This window comes from Tetrahymena thermophila (genome assembly GCF_000189635.1).
Source record: "Tetrahymena thermophila SB210 genomic scaffold scf_8254104, whole genome shotgun sequence".
Taxonomy (NCBI): domain Eukaryota; phylum Ciliophora; class Oligohymenophorea; order Hymenostomatida; family Tetrahymenidae; genus Tetrahymena; species Tetrahymena thermophila.
This window is the reverse complement of record NW_002476052.1, coordinates 100,638-117,858: the sequence shown is the minus strand read 5'-3', so window position 1 is coordinate 117,858 and position 17,221 is coordinate 100,638. Positions and strand designations below refer to the sequence as shown.

General features: G+C 20.6%; 6 protein-coding genes across 6 annotated transcripts; 2 read left to right on the top strand and 4 right to left on the bottom strand. All coding sequences in view use genetic code 6, as the record gives it.

Moving 5' to 3' along the window:
* The first annotated feature begins 873 nt into the window (after window positions 1-873).
* TTHERM_00711990 (cyclic nucleotide-binding domain protein) lies at window positions 874-3,809 on the top strand. The gene is made up of 10 exons (XM_001025859.3): window positions 874-977; window positions 1,034-1,089; window positions 1,173-1,262; window positions 1,571-1,660; window positions 1,788-1,877; window positions 2,176-2,265; window positions 2,557-2,646; window positions 2,816-2,905; window positions 3,214-3,303; window positions 3,533-3,809. The coding sequence occupies exons 1-10, from the start codon at window positions 939-941 to the stop codon at window positions 3,618-3,620; spliced, it is 813 nt and encodes a 270-aa protein (XP_001025859.2). The 5' UTR covers window positions 874-938; the 3' UTR covers window positions 3,621-3,809.
* A 796-nt stretch (window positions 3,810-4,605) lies between these two features.
* TTHERM_00711980 (small guanosine triphosphatase family (GTPase)-like Ras family protein) lies at window positions 4,606-5,669 on the bottom strand (the record flags this gene model as incomplete). Its single annotated transcript, XM_001025858.3, has 7 exons — window positions 4,606-4,737; window positions 4,849-4,902; window positions 4,986-5,065; window positions 5,139-5,243; window positions 5,301-5,358; window positions 5,427-5,554; window positions 5,627-5,669. The coding sequence occupies 7 exons, from the start codon at window positions 5,667-5,669 to the stop codon at window positions 4,606-4,608; spliced, it is 600 nt and encodes a 199-aa protein (XP_001025858.2).
* A 1,970-nt stretch (window positions 5,670-7,639) lies between these two features.
* Window positions 7,640-8,163, top strand: TTHERM_000711979 (transmembrane protein, putative; the record flags this gene model as incomplete). Its single annotated transcript, XM_012800529.1, has 3 exons — window positions 7,640-7,733; window positions 7,796-7,885; window positions 8,039-8,163. 3 exons carry the CDS (start codon window positions 7,640-7,642, stop codon window positions 8,161-8,163), a joined length of 309 nt encoding a protein of 102 aa, XP_012655983.1.
* Window positions 8,164-8,823: 660 nt separating this feature from the next.
* TTHERM_00711970 (small guanosine triphosphatase family (GTPase)-like Ras family protein) lies at window positions 8,824-9,806 on the bottom strand (the record flags this gene model as incomplete). The annotated part of the gene is made up of 6 exons (XM_001025857.2): window positions 8,824-8,940; window positions 9,004-9,057; window positions 9,173-9,252; window positions 9,334-9,496; window positions 9,567-9,694; window positions 9,758-9,806. 6 exons carry the CDS (start codon window positions 9,804-9,806, stop codon window positions 8,824-8,826), a joined length of 591 nt encoding a protein of 196 aa, XP_001025857.2.
* A 1,281-nt stretch (window positions 9,807-11,087) lies between these two features.
* On the bottom strand, window positions 11,088-14,220 carry TTHERM_00711960 (hypothetical protein; the record flags this gene model as incomplete). The annotated part of the gene is made up of 5 exons (XM_001025856.3): window positions 11,088-11,428; window positions 11,704-12,628; window positions 12,825-12,941; window positions 13,075-13,181; window positions 13,440-14,220. 5 exons carry the CDS (start codon window positions 14,218-14,220, stop codon window positions 11,088-11,090), a joined length of 2,271 nt encoding a protein of 756 aa, XP_001025856.2.
* A 1,263-nt stretch (window positions 14,221-15,483) lies between these two features.
* TTHERM_00711950 (rhomboid protease) lies at window positions 15,484-17,094 on the bottom strand (the record flags this gene model as incomplete). Its single annotated transcript, XM_001025855.3, has 4 exons — window positions 15,484-15,860; window positions 16,352-16,592; window positions 16,661-16,857; window positions 16,971-17,094. The coding sequence occupies 4 exons, from the start codon at window positions 17,092-17,094 to the stop codon at window positions 15,484-15,486; spliced, it is 939 nt and encodes a 312-aa protein (XP_001025855.1).
* Window positions 17,095-17,221: the final 127 nt, after the last annotated feature.

The window sequence follows — 17,221 nt, the reverse complement described above, 5'->3', positions numbered from 1 at the left end:
TGATGAATCTAATTTCATCAGAAACTCTTTTTTTAATATTTTAAAAGAAATAAATGAAGATATTTTGAAATTCTTTCATAAATAAAGATATCAAAATTTAATTAAAGAATATAGATTTATACTATCAGAATTCATAAATTAATGAAAGATATTTTTTAAAACAAAACAAAAACAAAACAAAACAAAACAAAACTAAACTTGAAATTTAGTTAGATTTATCTCAAACAAAAATTTAATATTCTAGTTTTTTCTATTTATATGAGAAAATTTTGTTTCTATACTTTTGATATCACAAACAAACAAACAAGAAAGGTATTCATTCATTCCTCTTTATTAATAGCAAATATCTTAAATATTAATTTGCTAATAAAATGAAATATATTATTATTTATCATATCATAATCAAAAAGATTAGTTGTCTAAATAATAAAATTTTGGTGATAAAAAAGTGGTGAAAAAAGGACAAATAAATATAAAAATATCTGAATAATAAATCTAAAAAATATATGTTTTATTTTCTTTATATTTGATTTTAAAATGCTTACAAAAATTAATAAAAATACAGAAAACTGTTTTCAAATTAAACAAAAAAATTTTCATAAATAATATAATTAATAATGGTTTGAAATATCGCAAATCATAATATCATTAATTAATGAATGGAATGCTTGGTGATATTTCAAATGTATGTAGAAACAACTATATAAGTTTTAAATAGAAATATTAATATTTAATTTTGTATGTTATACTAAATTTTTTGTGATATCTCTTCCTAAAAGCAAATTTATAAATTATTATAATTATTTATTTTTCTATTTCTCTCAATTAATTTTATAAATAATTATATTTATTTATTTATATAGTTATTTAATTAATTAAATTTCCAAAAATTGTTATTCATATTTTAAAGAAAAATTAATAAATAAATAAATAAATAAATGATGTAAGAAATAAAATAGTTTAAAGATCTATAAAAAGTAATTATTTATTTTTTATTAATTTTGTTTAAAATTATTTTTACTAACAAAAAAAGTTTTTAAACTCTTCACTTTAATCGCATTAGGCTCTTGATATTGATCTGTTAAGCAGGTAAATTTGATTTATTAATATTAATATTTTTATGTTTTTTAATAATTAATTTTCAATTTATTTACAATATTATTTTATAATAGAAATTCTCGTCTTGGTGTAGTTGGTGCATCAGACTTAGGTTAAGGATTAGGAAAGTGCACTATTCTCACAAATTTGACACTTTCTCTTGAGTAAAAACAGTTTATTTGTTTTGTTTGGATTGTGATATTTTTGAATATAAAAATGAATTTAAAACAAAATAACAAACTCTTTAAATTTATTTATTAGCTTTTTATTTTATTTATTTTTTTTTATTCTTCTTGTATTAATTTTTTGTTTCTTTCTTTCTTTATTTATTTTTAATTTCTTTTTTTAATTTTCAATTTTTTCTTGAATGATAAACTAATTAATTTGTTCATTTATTAATTTATAATTTTTCTTTATTTTTTCTTTTAACTAACTAATTAACCATATTCTTTTTTCTTCAATATTTAAAAAGTGGAAATTAAATTGGTGATGAAGGTACATCAGGCTTAGGATCTGGTTTAGTAAAGTGCACAATTCTCTCAAAGTTGAAGCTTGAGCTTAGGTAAATCAACTTTTGTTTTAATTAATATTTATTTAATTTATTGATTTCTTATTATTACATATTTTTCTTCATTTTTTCCTTCTAACTAACGAATTTACTTATAATTTTTCTTCAATATTTAAAAAAGTTGGTGTTAAATTCGTGATAAAGGTGCATCAGTTTTAGGTTCTAGTTTAGGAAAGTGCTCTAATCTCTCAAATTTAACACTTAATCTCGGGTAAAAATAATTATTTATTTTGGAAGGTGATATTTTTGAATATAAAAATATATTTAAAACTATATTACTAACTCTTTTAATTTATTATTTATTAGCTTTTTATTTGATTTTTTTTCTTTTTTTCGCTACGCTTGTGTTTTTTTTGTTTGTTTGTTTGTTTCTTTTTGTTAATTTAACTCATTTTTTCATTTTCAACATTTACTTTTATTATTAATTATTATTTCATATTTTTTCTTCATTATTTCCTTCTAACTAAATAACTATTTAATCATATATTTTTTCTTAAATTTATAAAAAGGTACAATTAAATTGGCGATGAAGGTGCCTCATGCTTAGGTTTAGGCTTAGGAAAGTGCACTAATCTCTCATATCTGATGCTTTAGATTTAGTAAAAAGAGTTTATTTGCTTTTTATAGTGACATTTTTGAATATAAAAATGAATTTAAAACAATAGCATACTAAATATTTTAATTAATTTATTTCTTAGCATTTTATTTGATTTTTTACTGCTTGTGTTTTTTTTGTTATTTTCTTCTCTTACTAATTTAACTCATCTTTTCATTTTCAACTTTTGCTTTTATTATTTGCTAATTAATTAATTAATTAATTCATCTCTTATTAATTCGTATTTTTTCCCTCTAATAAATAATTAACTATATATTGTTTATTCATTAAAAAGTGGAAATTAAATTGGGGATGAAGGTTCATCAGGCTTAGGTTCTGGTTTAGGAAAGTGCACTAATCTCTCAAAATTCATACTTTTAATTTCGTAAAAACAGTTTATTTGTTTTGGATTTTGATATTATTACTTAATATAAAAATGGATATAAAGCAATATAATAAACTATTTAAATTTATTTATTTGCTTTTATATTTTTTTTCATTTTTTCCTTCAAACAAATAAGTTAATTTTATATTTTTTCTTCAATATTTAAAAGGTACAATAATATTGGTGACAAAGGAGCATTAGGCTTAGGTTAAGGTTTAGGAAAGTGCACTAATCTCTCAAATTTGACCCTTTAAATTAGGTAAAAACAATTTATTTGTTTTGAATTTTGAAATTATTTATTATAAAAATGAATTTAAAACAATAGCATACTAAATATTTTATTTAATTTTATTTATTAAATTTTTATTTAATTTTTTTTTCTATTCTTAATTTTGCTTGTGTTTTTTTTTTTTTTTCATTGTTTTTTTATTAATTTAATTTTTATTTTCATTTTCAACTTTTTCTTTTATTACTAATTAATTAATTCATTCATTCATTTATGATTATTATTTATTTTCTCTTCATTTTTTCCTTCTAATATATATTTATTCTTCTATAATTAAAAAGTGAAAATTAAATTGGTGAAGAAGGATTATTAGGCCTAGGTTCTGGTTTAGGAAAATGCATTAATCTTTCAATTTCGGCAGTTCATATTTGGTAAAAAATGTTAATTTATTTTAGATTGAGATATTTTTTAATTTAAAAATGTATTTAAAAAAATATAATTAACTCTTTTAGCTTTTTGCTTGATTTTCTTTTCATTTTATTTTAATTTTTCTAACTATTTTTTAATAATTAATTCATTTAAAATATAATATTTTATTTTAAAAATTTTATTCTATTTATTTATGTGGTTTTAGTTATTTATACTAATTTATATTAAAAGCAACAGCTTAATTGATAAATCAAAATAATTGAAGTTAAAGTGCATAAAATCAAAAAGATTAGTTATCTTAAAAATAAATAATAATTGATATAAAAGTGGTGAAAAAAAATAAATATATTTGAATAATAAATATATTATATTTGTTTTATTTTATAATATTTTGGAATTGGATAATTTAACCTAAAATATAGATAGGTAGGTAGATATATAGATAGATAGATAAATTTATTATTATTTTTATATTTATAAATATCATAAACAAAAAAAGAATGAATTTAAAAATAAATTTGTTTTTTTTTCTTTTTTTAATCTAATTATATTATATTTATATATTTTTTTATAAAGAAATTATGAATACTTTAATTTTATTCATATAATCAATAAACAAATTAGTAAATAACTTTTTACTTTTTATAAAATTAAATTAAATTAAAAATACTTTACAAGTAACTTGCTAGCTACAAAAGAAATAAATAGCAAATAGCAATAAATGATTGTATATTTATTAGAATAATTACTTAAATGTTAATAATTTCTTAAAATCAATTAAAAATAAATTTTTACATGTACATTTATTGATAAAACAAATAAATAAATTATGATAAGTAGATAAAGATATTGACAATTAGAATATGTAATAAGTTATATTGAAAAAGATAATAGATTTGATCAATTAATACAATAAAAATTTATGTTAGTTGAATACTTAGATATAAAATTTTGAGTGAAATGATAATAAGAACTGAAAAAGATGTAAGCATATATGCATCCATCCATCCATACATACATGCATATATAATATGGATAATACAAAGAAGGTATTATAGAGAATAGGCAGGTAGATAGATAGATTTATTGATTGATAGACTTTATTATAAATGTGTATTGATAAAAATTATAAATTATTTAATTAGTTTAATCAATCAAATTAATAATTAGGTAGGTAGGTATATTAATTACTTTTAATAAATTCTTTTATTTATTTTATATAATTTTTTATGACTATTTTAAGTTATTTTAAAACATGCTTTAAATTGATTTTAATCCCATATATTAAAAAAGTTCCTTCATTTTCAACAGGGGCAAGATCCTTGTTTATTATGTTAATTGCTATTAACTGCAAAAGATTAACTACTGACATTTTTTTTCATGCTGTTTTATATTTTTTACTACTCGATTTTACTAGCTAACTTCATGAATAAATCCTAAATAATTAATCAACCAATTAAATTAATGAAGGAATTAAAATGAATGAACGAATAATTAAAAGTTTATTTATTTCAAATCATTCTAAATGTATAAAATGCTATTTTTACATTGATTCCTCTGTTTTCTTTGGCACTAGTCAGCTCAAAAAGGGCGTCAACTTACTTTTTAGTTTTTTAATAAAAGAATTATTAATTTCAATTAATTAATAAATTGCTGCTTTGTTTAGTTTGTTCTAAAATTATACCTTAGCGAAATTCATTGCATCTTCGTAAGGAACTTCTTATTTATCCTGTAAATCTGATTTATTGCCGACTATTGCTAATACTATTTTTATTATTTATAAATACAATCAATGAATCAATTCTAGTCCTTAATCATCTTAATTTTATTTATTTACTCAAGTTTTCTGGGCCTTATTTTTGTAATTCTGTAATCCAAGTCTTTAATACTCCAAAAGAAGCTAAAGAAGTTATATCATAAACTACAATTCCTATTCTGGCCTCTTTTTATATAAAAATAAATTTTGCAATTTTAAATTAAACTTATAAAGTTTACTTACCTCTATAGTAAAGGGGTGCCAAAGATTTATACTTCTCTTGTCCTGCAGTATCCCAAATCTGTTCAATTAATTAATATGTTTGTTTATTTCTTTCTTTCAATATAATCAGTAGAAATAATTTGTTACCTAAAATTTAAATTAATTATCATTTGTCTTGATTATTTTTGACATAAATGCTGCACCCATTGTTGTTGGCTAAGTAGCTGAAAACTCATCCTTGACAAATCTCATCATAATGCTGCTTTTTCCAACACCTTTTTTAGAATAACCAAATAGGGTTAATTAATACTTTTGTTTGGAATATTGTCAAAAGTTCTAAAAAAAACCTGAATTTCCTAATATGACAACTTTAATTTCTTCTGCGTACATTGATAATCAGTATATACTTATTCTTTAAGTGAGTTATTCTTTCTTTTTTCTTTTTGAGAAATTTATTTTTGTTTGTTTGTATGGCTTTTGGTTATTTTTGATATATATCCTTTGAAATAAAATCTATCCTATTGACTACAAAATTAATTAGTTGAATAATGATTATTAATCTAATTATAATATTTGATCAATATTAAAGTTGATATTTTTACTATTAATATCTATAAACCAAACAAGCAAATAAGCACGCACAATCAATCTAATTAGATTGATATTTTTTTTTCTTTTTAAATTAATTAAATTTACTTGCTTGCTTGCTTGTCTCTAGCAATGTGTGTGCCTATCAACCTATATTTTTCTGTTCAGAACTTAATTTAGTTTAATTAAAATATGAATATAAATTTTTTATCTATATTTTTTTAGTTTTTGATAAAATCTTTCCAAGAAAGAATTAAAACTTCTATTCTTCTATTTTAACTAAATCCTAAATTAAATACTTGGATAAAAGGATTCAATAAGTGTGGTTTATTGGTAAATTTATTAGTCCTCCAAATTGCTGCTCTTCCATTATTTAATTATTAATAAATTCACTAATTTTATTTGTTTGAGACTTTTGTTTTAAAAATTTATTTAACAAATTTAGGATTTATTTAATATTTTATTTTAAAAAAGTAAATAAGAAACAACAAAAAATTAATTTTAAATTAAAAAATATTTAAGTTTTTTGATAATTAATTATTTTATATATATAAAAAGTCAAGGTTAACTTGTTTGCAAAAAGTTGAATGAATTTCTTACTAATTTTCTTCTCAATAAATTATGTTTTCTTCAGAATCAATTTTTATTTTAGAATTATTTATAAATTTATTTAATGATTTCTCAACAAATTTAGAATTAAAATAAATCAACTTTAAATGATAATATTCTCTGACTTTTATATTAAAATTTTTTAAGTATTTTTTAATAGAAAAATTATTAAAAAGTTGAAATTAAAAACACTTTTATAATATAAAATGATATATTAAAAAAAATCTTTTGGTAAACTTGAAGATGTAAGAATTAACTTATTATTTCATTCATGATTTTAAAATTTAATTTCATAACAACAAAAGCTATTAAACTCTGAATTATAATCTCATACTATTCTTGAAATCGATTTAAGGTAAAAAAATTAATTAAACTCACACTGTGTAATCTCATAAATAAATTAAATGTTTTTTCTTTTTGAATTTAAGGCTAACAAAATTAATTTTATAAAACAAAAGTCTACTTACTTAAAATAAATATAAATAAAATTTAATATCTTATACCATATATTCAAATTGAAAAATTAGAAAACAAACAGAGTTTTTATGACAAAAATTAAAATAAAATAATTTATTTTAATACTTAATTATCTAATATATTTATTTATATCAAATCTAGCTATTTAAATCTTGTGTATCTATGAACTTTATTTAGAATATAAAACTTGGAAGTGTATACTTTATAAAAATCAATATAAAATATATAATAAATTTATCAAAAATCTTATAATATCCAAATCACTATTAGATTTTTTTTGATATTTATATGTTAAAATAATTACTAACTTAAATCCTCATATATTCTCTTTAATTTTTAACTATCAATCTATTTATCTGAAATAATTATTTTTAAAAGAATTATTATTTTTTTGGATTTGAGCTTTTATTTATTTTTCTTTGATTACAGTATTTAAATTATATCTATATATGCTTTGAAGTAGAAATAATTAAATTGTTCCTTCTTTTTTTATTCGATGTGACAGTTTATCAAATTTTATTTAATAGTGATAATTAAATTATTGACGAAGGAGCAAAGTTTTTAGGTTCTATCTTATAAAACTGTATAAATCTCTCTAATTTAACTCTAGATATAAGGTAAAAGTTTAAATTTTATCCTATAATTTCAGTTTTTACAAATAATAAGTAAATAAGTAAGTAACTATTATGTATAAAAAGCAAACAAAAAAGCAAAATTTTATTTTTTACTTCCATTTGTTAAGGTTCTTTTTATTTTTTATCATTATATTTTAATTTTTTAGTAAACTATTAATTATATTTCTTATTTGATTGAAATTCTAAGTAATCTTATAAAATTTAAAGTTGTAATCAAATTGGAAATGAAGGTATTTCATGCTTAGGTTCTGCTTTATCATAATGTGTTAAACTATCTACTTTTATACTCAACCTAAAGTAAAAATTAATTTGTTTATTTATTGTTTACAACTAATTGCTAAAAATAAATAAACAGCACCAAAAACTCTTATTTATTATTTTGGCACTATTTATTTAGCCTTTCTTGAATTATTATTTTAATAAATACTTAAAACTAATATATTTTTTAAGGTATAATCATATTGGTGATAGAATAGAATAGAAATACTCGCACATATAAATGCACTCAGAATACAACTTAAAATTAATTTTTAATATGTATATTTATATATATTTTTTGTTTTTTATTTATTTGATAATTATTAAAGAAAACCATTTAGAACAATTTATATCTAATTTATGAATATTTTGCATATATACCCATTTTCCTCTTTTATAAAAAAACCTAAAATTTGATAAAAATAAAACGTAAAATCGATATTAGGTACCCACATGAATTTAAAACTGGAAATAAATTAATACTAAATTGAAAGTATAGAGTATATTATAAATTTTCAATAGATACATTTATTACTAATTATTAATTAAATAAATAAATGATTGTTTAAAAGGTGGTAAAAGTAATGATTAGTTAAGCATATTTTAAAAAACATATATTTGAATAAAAGGTAGATAGATAGATAGATAGATTTCTCTAATACCTTAATATAATAATTTATTTTATTAAAAATTAAATTGATTTGTTAATTATTAAATATTTTATTTTTAAATATTAGTTTAGCTTTAAAGGTAGGATTTATTTACTTATTTAGTTATTATTATGTGTATTTATGGAAGCTTAAGTTTGATGTTATTATGTAATAATTTAATAATGTATTTTGTTTATTAGTTTATTTATTTGTTTGTTTGTTTATTTTATTTATTTTGTTTGACAAAATTGCAATTTCTTAATAAATTATTAATTTATTTCTTAAAAACTGAAACCATTAACTCCATTTGGAATTTTTTTCAGTCAATCAGCAACAGGATGGTTTTTTTTATTCTTAAGGCTTCATAATTTTTGTGGCTTGCTTTTATTTAATTTGCTCAGATTGTGATTACTCTATTTAAACTGCTATCTTTTAAAAGACTTCCTTTGATTAAATAAGTAAATAAATGAAATAGGTAAATTTTTGTTTATACTAAATAAATTCTACTTGAACTCCTGTTCCTTCTCTTGCACTTGTTAATACGAGAATAGCATCGTTAGTCTTATTAAATAAATAAATATAAAATTAATACCAAATATTATGTTCTCCTAATTAAAATATTTCTAAATATTAATAAAACAAGTATCAACAAATAAAGACAAGTTGCTTGTTTTACTTTAGCCATGGTTTGTGCCTTGTCTAATTGGACTTATTATTATTGACTTAAATCCATTTTGTTGCCAATTATAATTTTTACTATTTAAAAAAATGTTATTAATTCCTAAGAAATAAATAAACAAGAAAATAATTTGTATTGAAGGATTTGATAATTCATACTAATATTTTCTTTGGCATGCTATTTCAACTCTTTAAACCAATAATTTAAAACTTCAAACGAATTCCTATTTGTTATGTCATAAACTATGCAAGCCACAGAAGCATCTTTATAGTATAGCTATGTAAGAGAGCGAAAGCGTTCTTGTCCAGCTGTATCCCAAAGCTTAATAAACGAAGAAAAATAAAAAATGATTAAATTAGCTGCTTAAATAATTCTAAATTAACCAACTTACATGAAAATCTATTTTTTTATTGTTGTAAGTGATTGATTTAACTTTAAAATCAGCTCCAGAAGTTGCCTAAATATTTTCATCAAACTAATCATCTATAAATCTACAGAGAATGCTGCTTTTACCTACATCTAATTAAAATTAAAAAATGAAATTTAGACTCAATCACACCATTCATAATATGTTCTGATTACTTGCATCTCCTAAAAAAACTGTTTTAACTTATATCTATTGCATTTACATTGACTCCTAATTAATTTATGGCTTTTTAGTTTGTTTCCTTATTTCTTTATTAAAAAATTATTGATTATTAAATTTAAGCAATTATTTAATTATTAATTTTGCAAAAATATTATTAATCGCACTGATAAGTATCTATCTATCTATGCATGTATGTATGTATCTCTAGCTATCTCTATCTTTCTATTTATATTGTTTGAAATATAAACTACCTAATCATTAAATTAAGCTTGCTATTGACCAAACCATCAAATAGGGAAGCAATCAAATCTGGATATTTAAACTTCAAATCTTTCTCTTACTAATTATTGATTGATTCACAAAGAATTAGTTAAATTGAACCACTAATTATAGTATATAGTTAGGTGTTAAGATTTGACCCCATTGACCGTTCTAAAGAAGTAAGATAAATTTGAAAGAAATAAGAAGATATTAATTGTGTATTTATTTAAGCTTAAATTGTAAAGAAATATTTATTTTTTTTAGAATCAATTTAATGAATTAATAATAACCTTACAATTTAATAATAATTCTAAAAACTTCATTTATTTATTTACATCAGTTGAATACTTTAAATAAATTGTTAACAAATATATAAATATTTTATTCTTTCCCTTTATTTTATTTTATTTATTAATCCTTACTTCTTTGTATAAAAAAAATATATTTATTTTGTTTAATAAATTATTAATTTATTTATTGATTATATATTACATAGGAAATGAGCTAAATGTTTTAAATCAATTATTAAAAATAATCAAAGAATATATTTTAAACATTCCCTTTATTTTATTCTATTCATTACTTTCTTCCTTCCTTCTTTTATAAAAAAATGTACTTATCTTGTTTTTTTAATTTAATGAAACGTTTAAGTTTTTTTGGAATTAAATTAATGAATTAATTACAACATTGATTGGTTAATAATTTATAAATTTAGTGATACAATTTAATTATAATTCTAAAATACTTCATTTAGTTTATTCATTTTATTTTATATAGGAAGTGAGCTAAGTGTTTTAAATTAATTGTTAATAAATAAATAAATATTTTATGCATTCCACTCCATTTTTATTTCATTTCATTTTATTCCATACCTTTCTTCTTTATATTAACAAATCTTTTTATTTTGTTTTTGATATTTTTTTATTAATTAATTATTTTTCTTTCTCAATTATCAAGCTAATAGATGGTTTTAAATTTATTTTTATTAACAGTTTTAATTATTTAAGTTATCGTTAAATTTTCCATCTGTTAAAGCTTAGAATCGAGAAAAATTATTATGTTTCACTCAATAAACATGGCATTAGATTTATTTTTTTGACTTGATTTAAAAGATTAAATAGTTGGAGTATGACTATAATCAAAGAAAGGATTATTATTAGAACAGCATTTGAAAGTAGGCAAAGCAGTCTCTTCGTTATCAGAAGCTATCAAAGGAGATTTTGTTTAAGCTTCTAATTTACTATTTTTTGATTCCATTTTTTAATTGTTTTGGAAATCACTGATTTCTTTCTATTCTTATTAAGGGCATTCTTGTTCAATAAAATTATTAGATAAAAATTCAAATTTATTTGAAAATGAATTCTTGTAGCAGACTTAAGAATTATCATCCTCTTTTACAATATCTATTTTATAAAATATTGTCTTAAAATAAATTAAATTATTAAAAAGGCGAATTTTTAGATGTTTATTTATTTATATACTACTTTTGTTATAAAAAGTAGCATTATAAAAACAAAAACTTAGTATTTTCTTCTTAGATTATAGAAAATTAGAAAAATTTAAGTCTTATTTTCATGGGGTATTAAAAATAGAAAATTTATGTTTATTTATTTATTAACTTTTTAAACAAAATATTCGCCATTAAAATGAAAATTAATAAATAAATAAATAATTTTACTCTATAATTTATTGGTAAAATTAAAGATGTTATTTGATGTAGATAAAGGCGAGTTGCAAATATCGTTGTCTTCATTAAAATGGCTCGATCTCACTGAAGATGACCTTGAACTTTTTTAAACTGAAAGTCCAAATAGATTTACATTTTGGCTCTCATTTTGGTTGCTATTATCTTTTTATGTTGTCGCTGTTGATCTTGTTGAAATATGTTGTTGTTGTTAGTTTAAAATATTTTAAGGATTTAAGTTAAAAAGCTGAATATTTTAGTTTTATGATTCTTAATTTTTGTTAGAAAAATTTATGAAAAACTAGTTTTATTCATTTTAGAATTAATTTTTAGAGCTTGGTATATTATTTTTCTAGTTAAATATGGGAAACGAGTTTATGTTTTATTAGGAATTGACAGGAATATTGCCTTCATTTAATTATTTATTCTCTGATTGTCTTTGTTAAAATTCAGATTCTTTAACCAATGAGTTGCTATTAAAATTATTAGAAAATGAAGCAAGGTGAATAGAGGTTGACTTCTTTAAATTATTTATAGATTGGTTAAAATTTGAAAATATAGATTAAGATCTTATTTAGACTGTTGGAGTTGACATGCTTCTCTTAAGTGTAGTTAAATTATTTTGATTTAAAGACTGGTCTTATTATTATAATTTAATTTAATATATTTAATTTATCAAATTTCTTAAACTGCTTATAAATCTTATCAATTGTTCATAGTTTTAAGGAAGAGCCATCGCTTTAGAGTCAAGAAGCTATTCTTTTAAATTGTATTTCAAGTTTTCTGTTGGACAATTGTAGCTTTAAATTTATTCTAATGTCCTTTGATAATTTTCTTCAAGCTTTAGGAATGCCTTTTGATATGCTACTTAAGATTAATAGGCTAAGTTTTGTTGTTTTTGTTTATCCTTAGCAGCAATCTAATCAATTTATTAATAAATAAATAATTAAATTAAATTTTTATGTTTATTGATAAAAATTGAATTAAGTAATCTATCTAACTATTCATTTATCTTACAAAAGACTTTATAAATTATAATTCAGAGATTTTTTGACAGGAAACACGATAAATATTATTAAAAATAATCAATTAATTTAATAAAAGAAATAATTTACATTAAATTTTTGTTAAAAGAGTTAGAATCGAATTATTTACAAACAAGATGTGATAAAAGGTAAATTGTTAATTTTTTTTTGTTTCAATAAGCAATTCTTGACTTTTTCTAAGCAGTCCTTTTGTTAATGTGAAATAAATAAAAGAGTTATTCTTTGCTAGTTAGTAAGACAAGAAGATAGATTTTTTTATTAATAAATAAAAAAATAAAAAAAGAAAGAAATTAATAAATAAATAATATTTTGTAATTACTGTGTGCTAGCTATTTAAAATATACTTTCTAACAACTTAGGTATTCTTTATCTTTTCTACCAACTTCTAAATCCTTTCCAAATGTTTACTGATTATCTTATATTAAACTATTTTTTAAATTTATTTTTTATAAATAGTCTTTAATAATGTTTATGAATGTATATTTATGTATCTACTGAATTTATTATTAAATTAATCCACTAATTTAAAATTCTAGTTTGCTAAAAAGTTTTTATTTAAAATTTGAGGCAAAATATAAAGTTCTGTTTTTTTTTTAGGGTAAAAAGTACTTATTTAAGGTAAATAAAATTGAAATGATTTATATTTATTTTTAATGTAAAAAATTATTTTAATCTTATGATTACCATTTTATGAAGTTAAATTGGGAAATAAAATAGAGTCACTTTTTGGATTTGGGCTTTAGTTTTGTTTGTAAGCGTGTATCTTACGCTCTTGTTTCACAGCTTAATTATTTGAATTATTATGAAAATAATTACTAAAAACTGGAGATCCCTCAAAAAGCTATTAGGAGCGCGTAAAAAATTCATTTGAAACAGGGTTTTACTAAGTGTAATAAGAATTAGATTTATTGATAGTATCTGTAATCAAACACTTAGATTAAGGAGATTGGTATTAAGAAGTGAATCCTGGAGTATTTGCTCCTCCTTCTTCGTTTTCTTGGTCTTCTTCTTCGTATCCATTGCAGTATTCTGATACAGCACATTCAAAGTTCTAAGACAAAAGCTCATCCTAGAAGAATGGTTATTAATTGCATTCTTCTTTTTGATTGTTTCCAACATTAAAGTTAAATTTATTCTGATTGGATTCTATTTACATTGCTTACAAATTATCAGAAGTATTTTGATTAAGATTGAAGGTGTCATTGCATAAATCTTCTTCTTCAGTAAAAGTCATTTTTCTCGACTTGTAGATCTACCTTTATTGGTTGTATTTCTCATATTCGTTTGGATGTGCGTATGAATTTATTTCAGCTAGAACTGGGAACTTAGAAAAGTTTTTTTTTTCTTGTTACTCTTACAAAATTTAGAAGAACGAGCTGAATGGATTTTTGCTAATCTCAGAGATATTTTTTATACTCTCCAAGCTGCTCAGCACGCCTGGCTTTATGCAGCTAGATAGTTCCATATACAAAATATTAGTTGCAGATACTCTCAAGTTTTCTCTTCAGCAAAAAGTTAAAAATTTGTTTTGCAATTTCTGTTGCTTGAATTTCTTTATTGAGTGCTCTTTATTCTAATGAATAAACACTTTTTTGTTAGATGAGATTTTGATTGTTAATTAATTAATTTATTTGTTTGTTTGTTCCTTTAATTATTTATTGAGTTGAATGATAGATAGATAAACTATTTGCTCAATTGTTTGGTTTTATTATTGATGTATATTTGCTTAATTAGTTATTTAATTTTCAATTTATTTATTGTTTCTTGTTTGTTTCTTTGATTGTGTATCTCTTTTTTTGTTATGTTTTTATTAATTTATTTACTAATACAATAATAAGAAACATCTCATAGTTGTATAAAAGCAATTATCAATTGATTAATAATAATAATAATTAACAAAAAAACTTTCTATTTTTCAATATGAATCAACCATTTAATTGTTAATTGGTCTAGTTTATGATATTTTTTTGTTTGATTCTCGCAAAAAGAAAAAAAATATATGTTGTTAGATATAAAAATTGCAGTATTCTTTCAAAGTGCGCAAAAACTTGTAAAACCTGACAAAAAATATCTAAATATTAAGCCTAATCATTAAATTGTTATTTATACTCTTTATCTAATCGTCATATGCAATTTTCTTTTAATTTTGAATTGTTTAAAAAGAGTAACTCAATTTTTAGGAAACCTACTTTTATTTTAATTTACAGTATTTTTTGGAATAACTCAAGAACCATCTACTTGTTCACAAAAATGCTTTCAAATTTGAGAGAAAATCATAGAATTGATAAATAAATAAATTAATAAATAGATAGATCGATAAATATAAATTAAAGCTGTGTAATATATTATTTTCAAATATAGAACAAATATTTTTTAATATTAATTAAAAGGTAAAACTGGTTGTAAGATTGATTTATAGCTTATTAGCCTGTATTTTAAGGGCAAAGAAAATGAGCTTTAATTTAGATAATGGTATAATAAGAATAAACAATAAATCTTTTTTTTTAAAAATGTGATCTTTAAGAGAGATATTTTAGAAATTTAATACAAAGGCAGCAAAAATACAATTTGATAAAGACCTAGAATAAATCTAATAATATTCTATGTATATTGAAATATATTTATTTATTTACTTATTTTTTAGAAATTAGTTTGATTTAATTAATAATATTTTTTATCCAGATTAATTACTTTCTTTTTCAATTTTAAAGTCAGCACACATACATACTCAAACATCTGTTACAGTAAAGAACAAGGTGAATGTTAAAATTGTATATAAACCAAGAAGGAAACCACAAATGTATTTAGCATTCTTTTCATACTATCCACTCTAAATCGGCTTTGGAATTACAACACCAGCTAAAATACCAGTAATCAAACCACCTAAATGTCCATAGTTATCTATATTTTGTGAATAACCTGGAGTAGTTCCATATCCCATAGAAGCTCCGAGCAAAAATATCATTGCAACCATTAAAAAGGCAAACATGACTAAGCAGCATCTCAATTATTGCATAAATTCTAAAGCTTTCCAATTTAAAATCAAAAAAGCTATGTACAATCCGATCATTCCCATAATTGCAGTTGAGGCACCAACTGAAAGAGCTATTTTTAGTTAAGTAAAAATAATTAAAATACATGACAATTTATTCAATTTACATTTAAATGATAAAATAATTTTTATTATATTTTATTAATTTTATTTATTTTTCTAATTTTTTTAATAAATTTATTAATAAAACTATTTAAAAAAAATTAGTTTTTTTTGTTTATTCGATATTTATTTAATCAAAAATAATCATAATAGTATATTCAAATAATTAAATTAGTCAATAAATTCATATTTAATTCAAATAATTTCCATTTTTTAACTTTGAAATTTTAATGCTTTATTCAAAATATTTTGTATTTGCTTCTATTTAAATGGTGAAATTCATTCCTTCATTCATAAACTTGTTTGTATTTGTATTTAATTATTTATTAATTGCTTGATTTATAATAAAAATAATTTCATTTGATTTGCTTTTTGATTTAGATTCTATTTTTAAGCTATTGCTGTATATTAATTAATTAATTTATGTATATATATATATTACAATTAGGTGAGGCAAAGTCTGCAGAAAAGATATTTCCACCAATACCAGAAATGATCCATATAATGAAGGTTACAATAACTCCATAGGATCTTTCAATTGAAGAAACAAAGATAAATGTTGAAAGAGTATTGAAGAAAATGTGATAGAAACTGCCATGAAGGAAAACTGCTGTGATTAATCTCCATACTTAACCATTGTGCTTGATTTTTGTTGGATAATTAGCTCCAAAATCAATTAAGACCTACAAATAATAAAATTAAACATGATTATTATTTAATTGTTGAAAAGAGTTGTTTAATAAATTCTTACATCAGGTTTTTATTAAAGAAGCAAACTACCATCGGTATTTTGTATTCCTTGAGCTGATGTGATTATAAATATTATAATGTTCACAGTTGAAATAAAAACTGTAAATGAAACCAATTTTAATCTTGGACAAAAGTTGATTTTCAACATGTCCCAGAAGCTCTCTTTTCTAGGGCTAATAGGTTGAGAGTCATCTAAGTCTATTCATTCATAAAAGAGTGTTTTTGATTGATTGATAGATAACGCATAAAAATTTAATTTCAAAAAATATATTTTATATCAATTGAATAAATTTATTTATTTAATAAATTACTCATCAAAGGTATATTCATAGCCCTTAATCTTTGCATGTCCTATTACACATCTCCGCCACCGAATTGGTTGTAATTACCATTATTTTAATTTTCATAATCTCCTATTCTATGAATATTTGCCATTTTGATTTTACTAATAAATAATAGACCAATCTATAGATTCTTTTTAGTTTTTTGTTTGATTATATTGTTTTCTCTTACAACTAAATAAATATATTTGTTTTATTTAATGTTTTTTATGATAACAAAG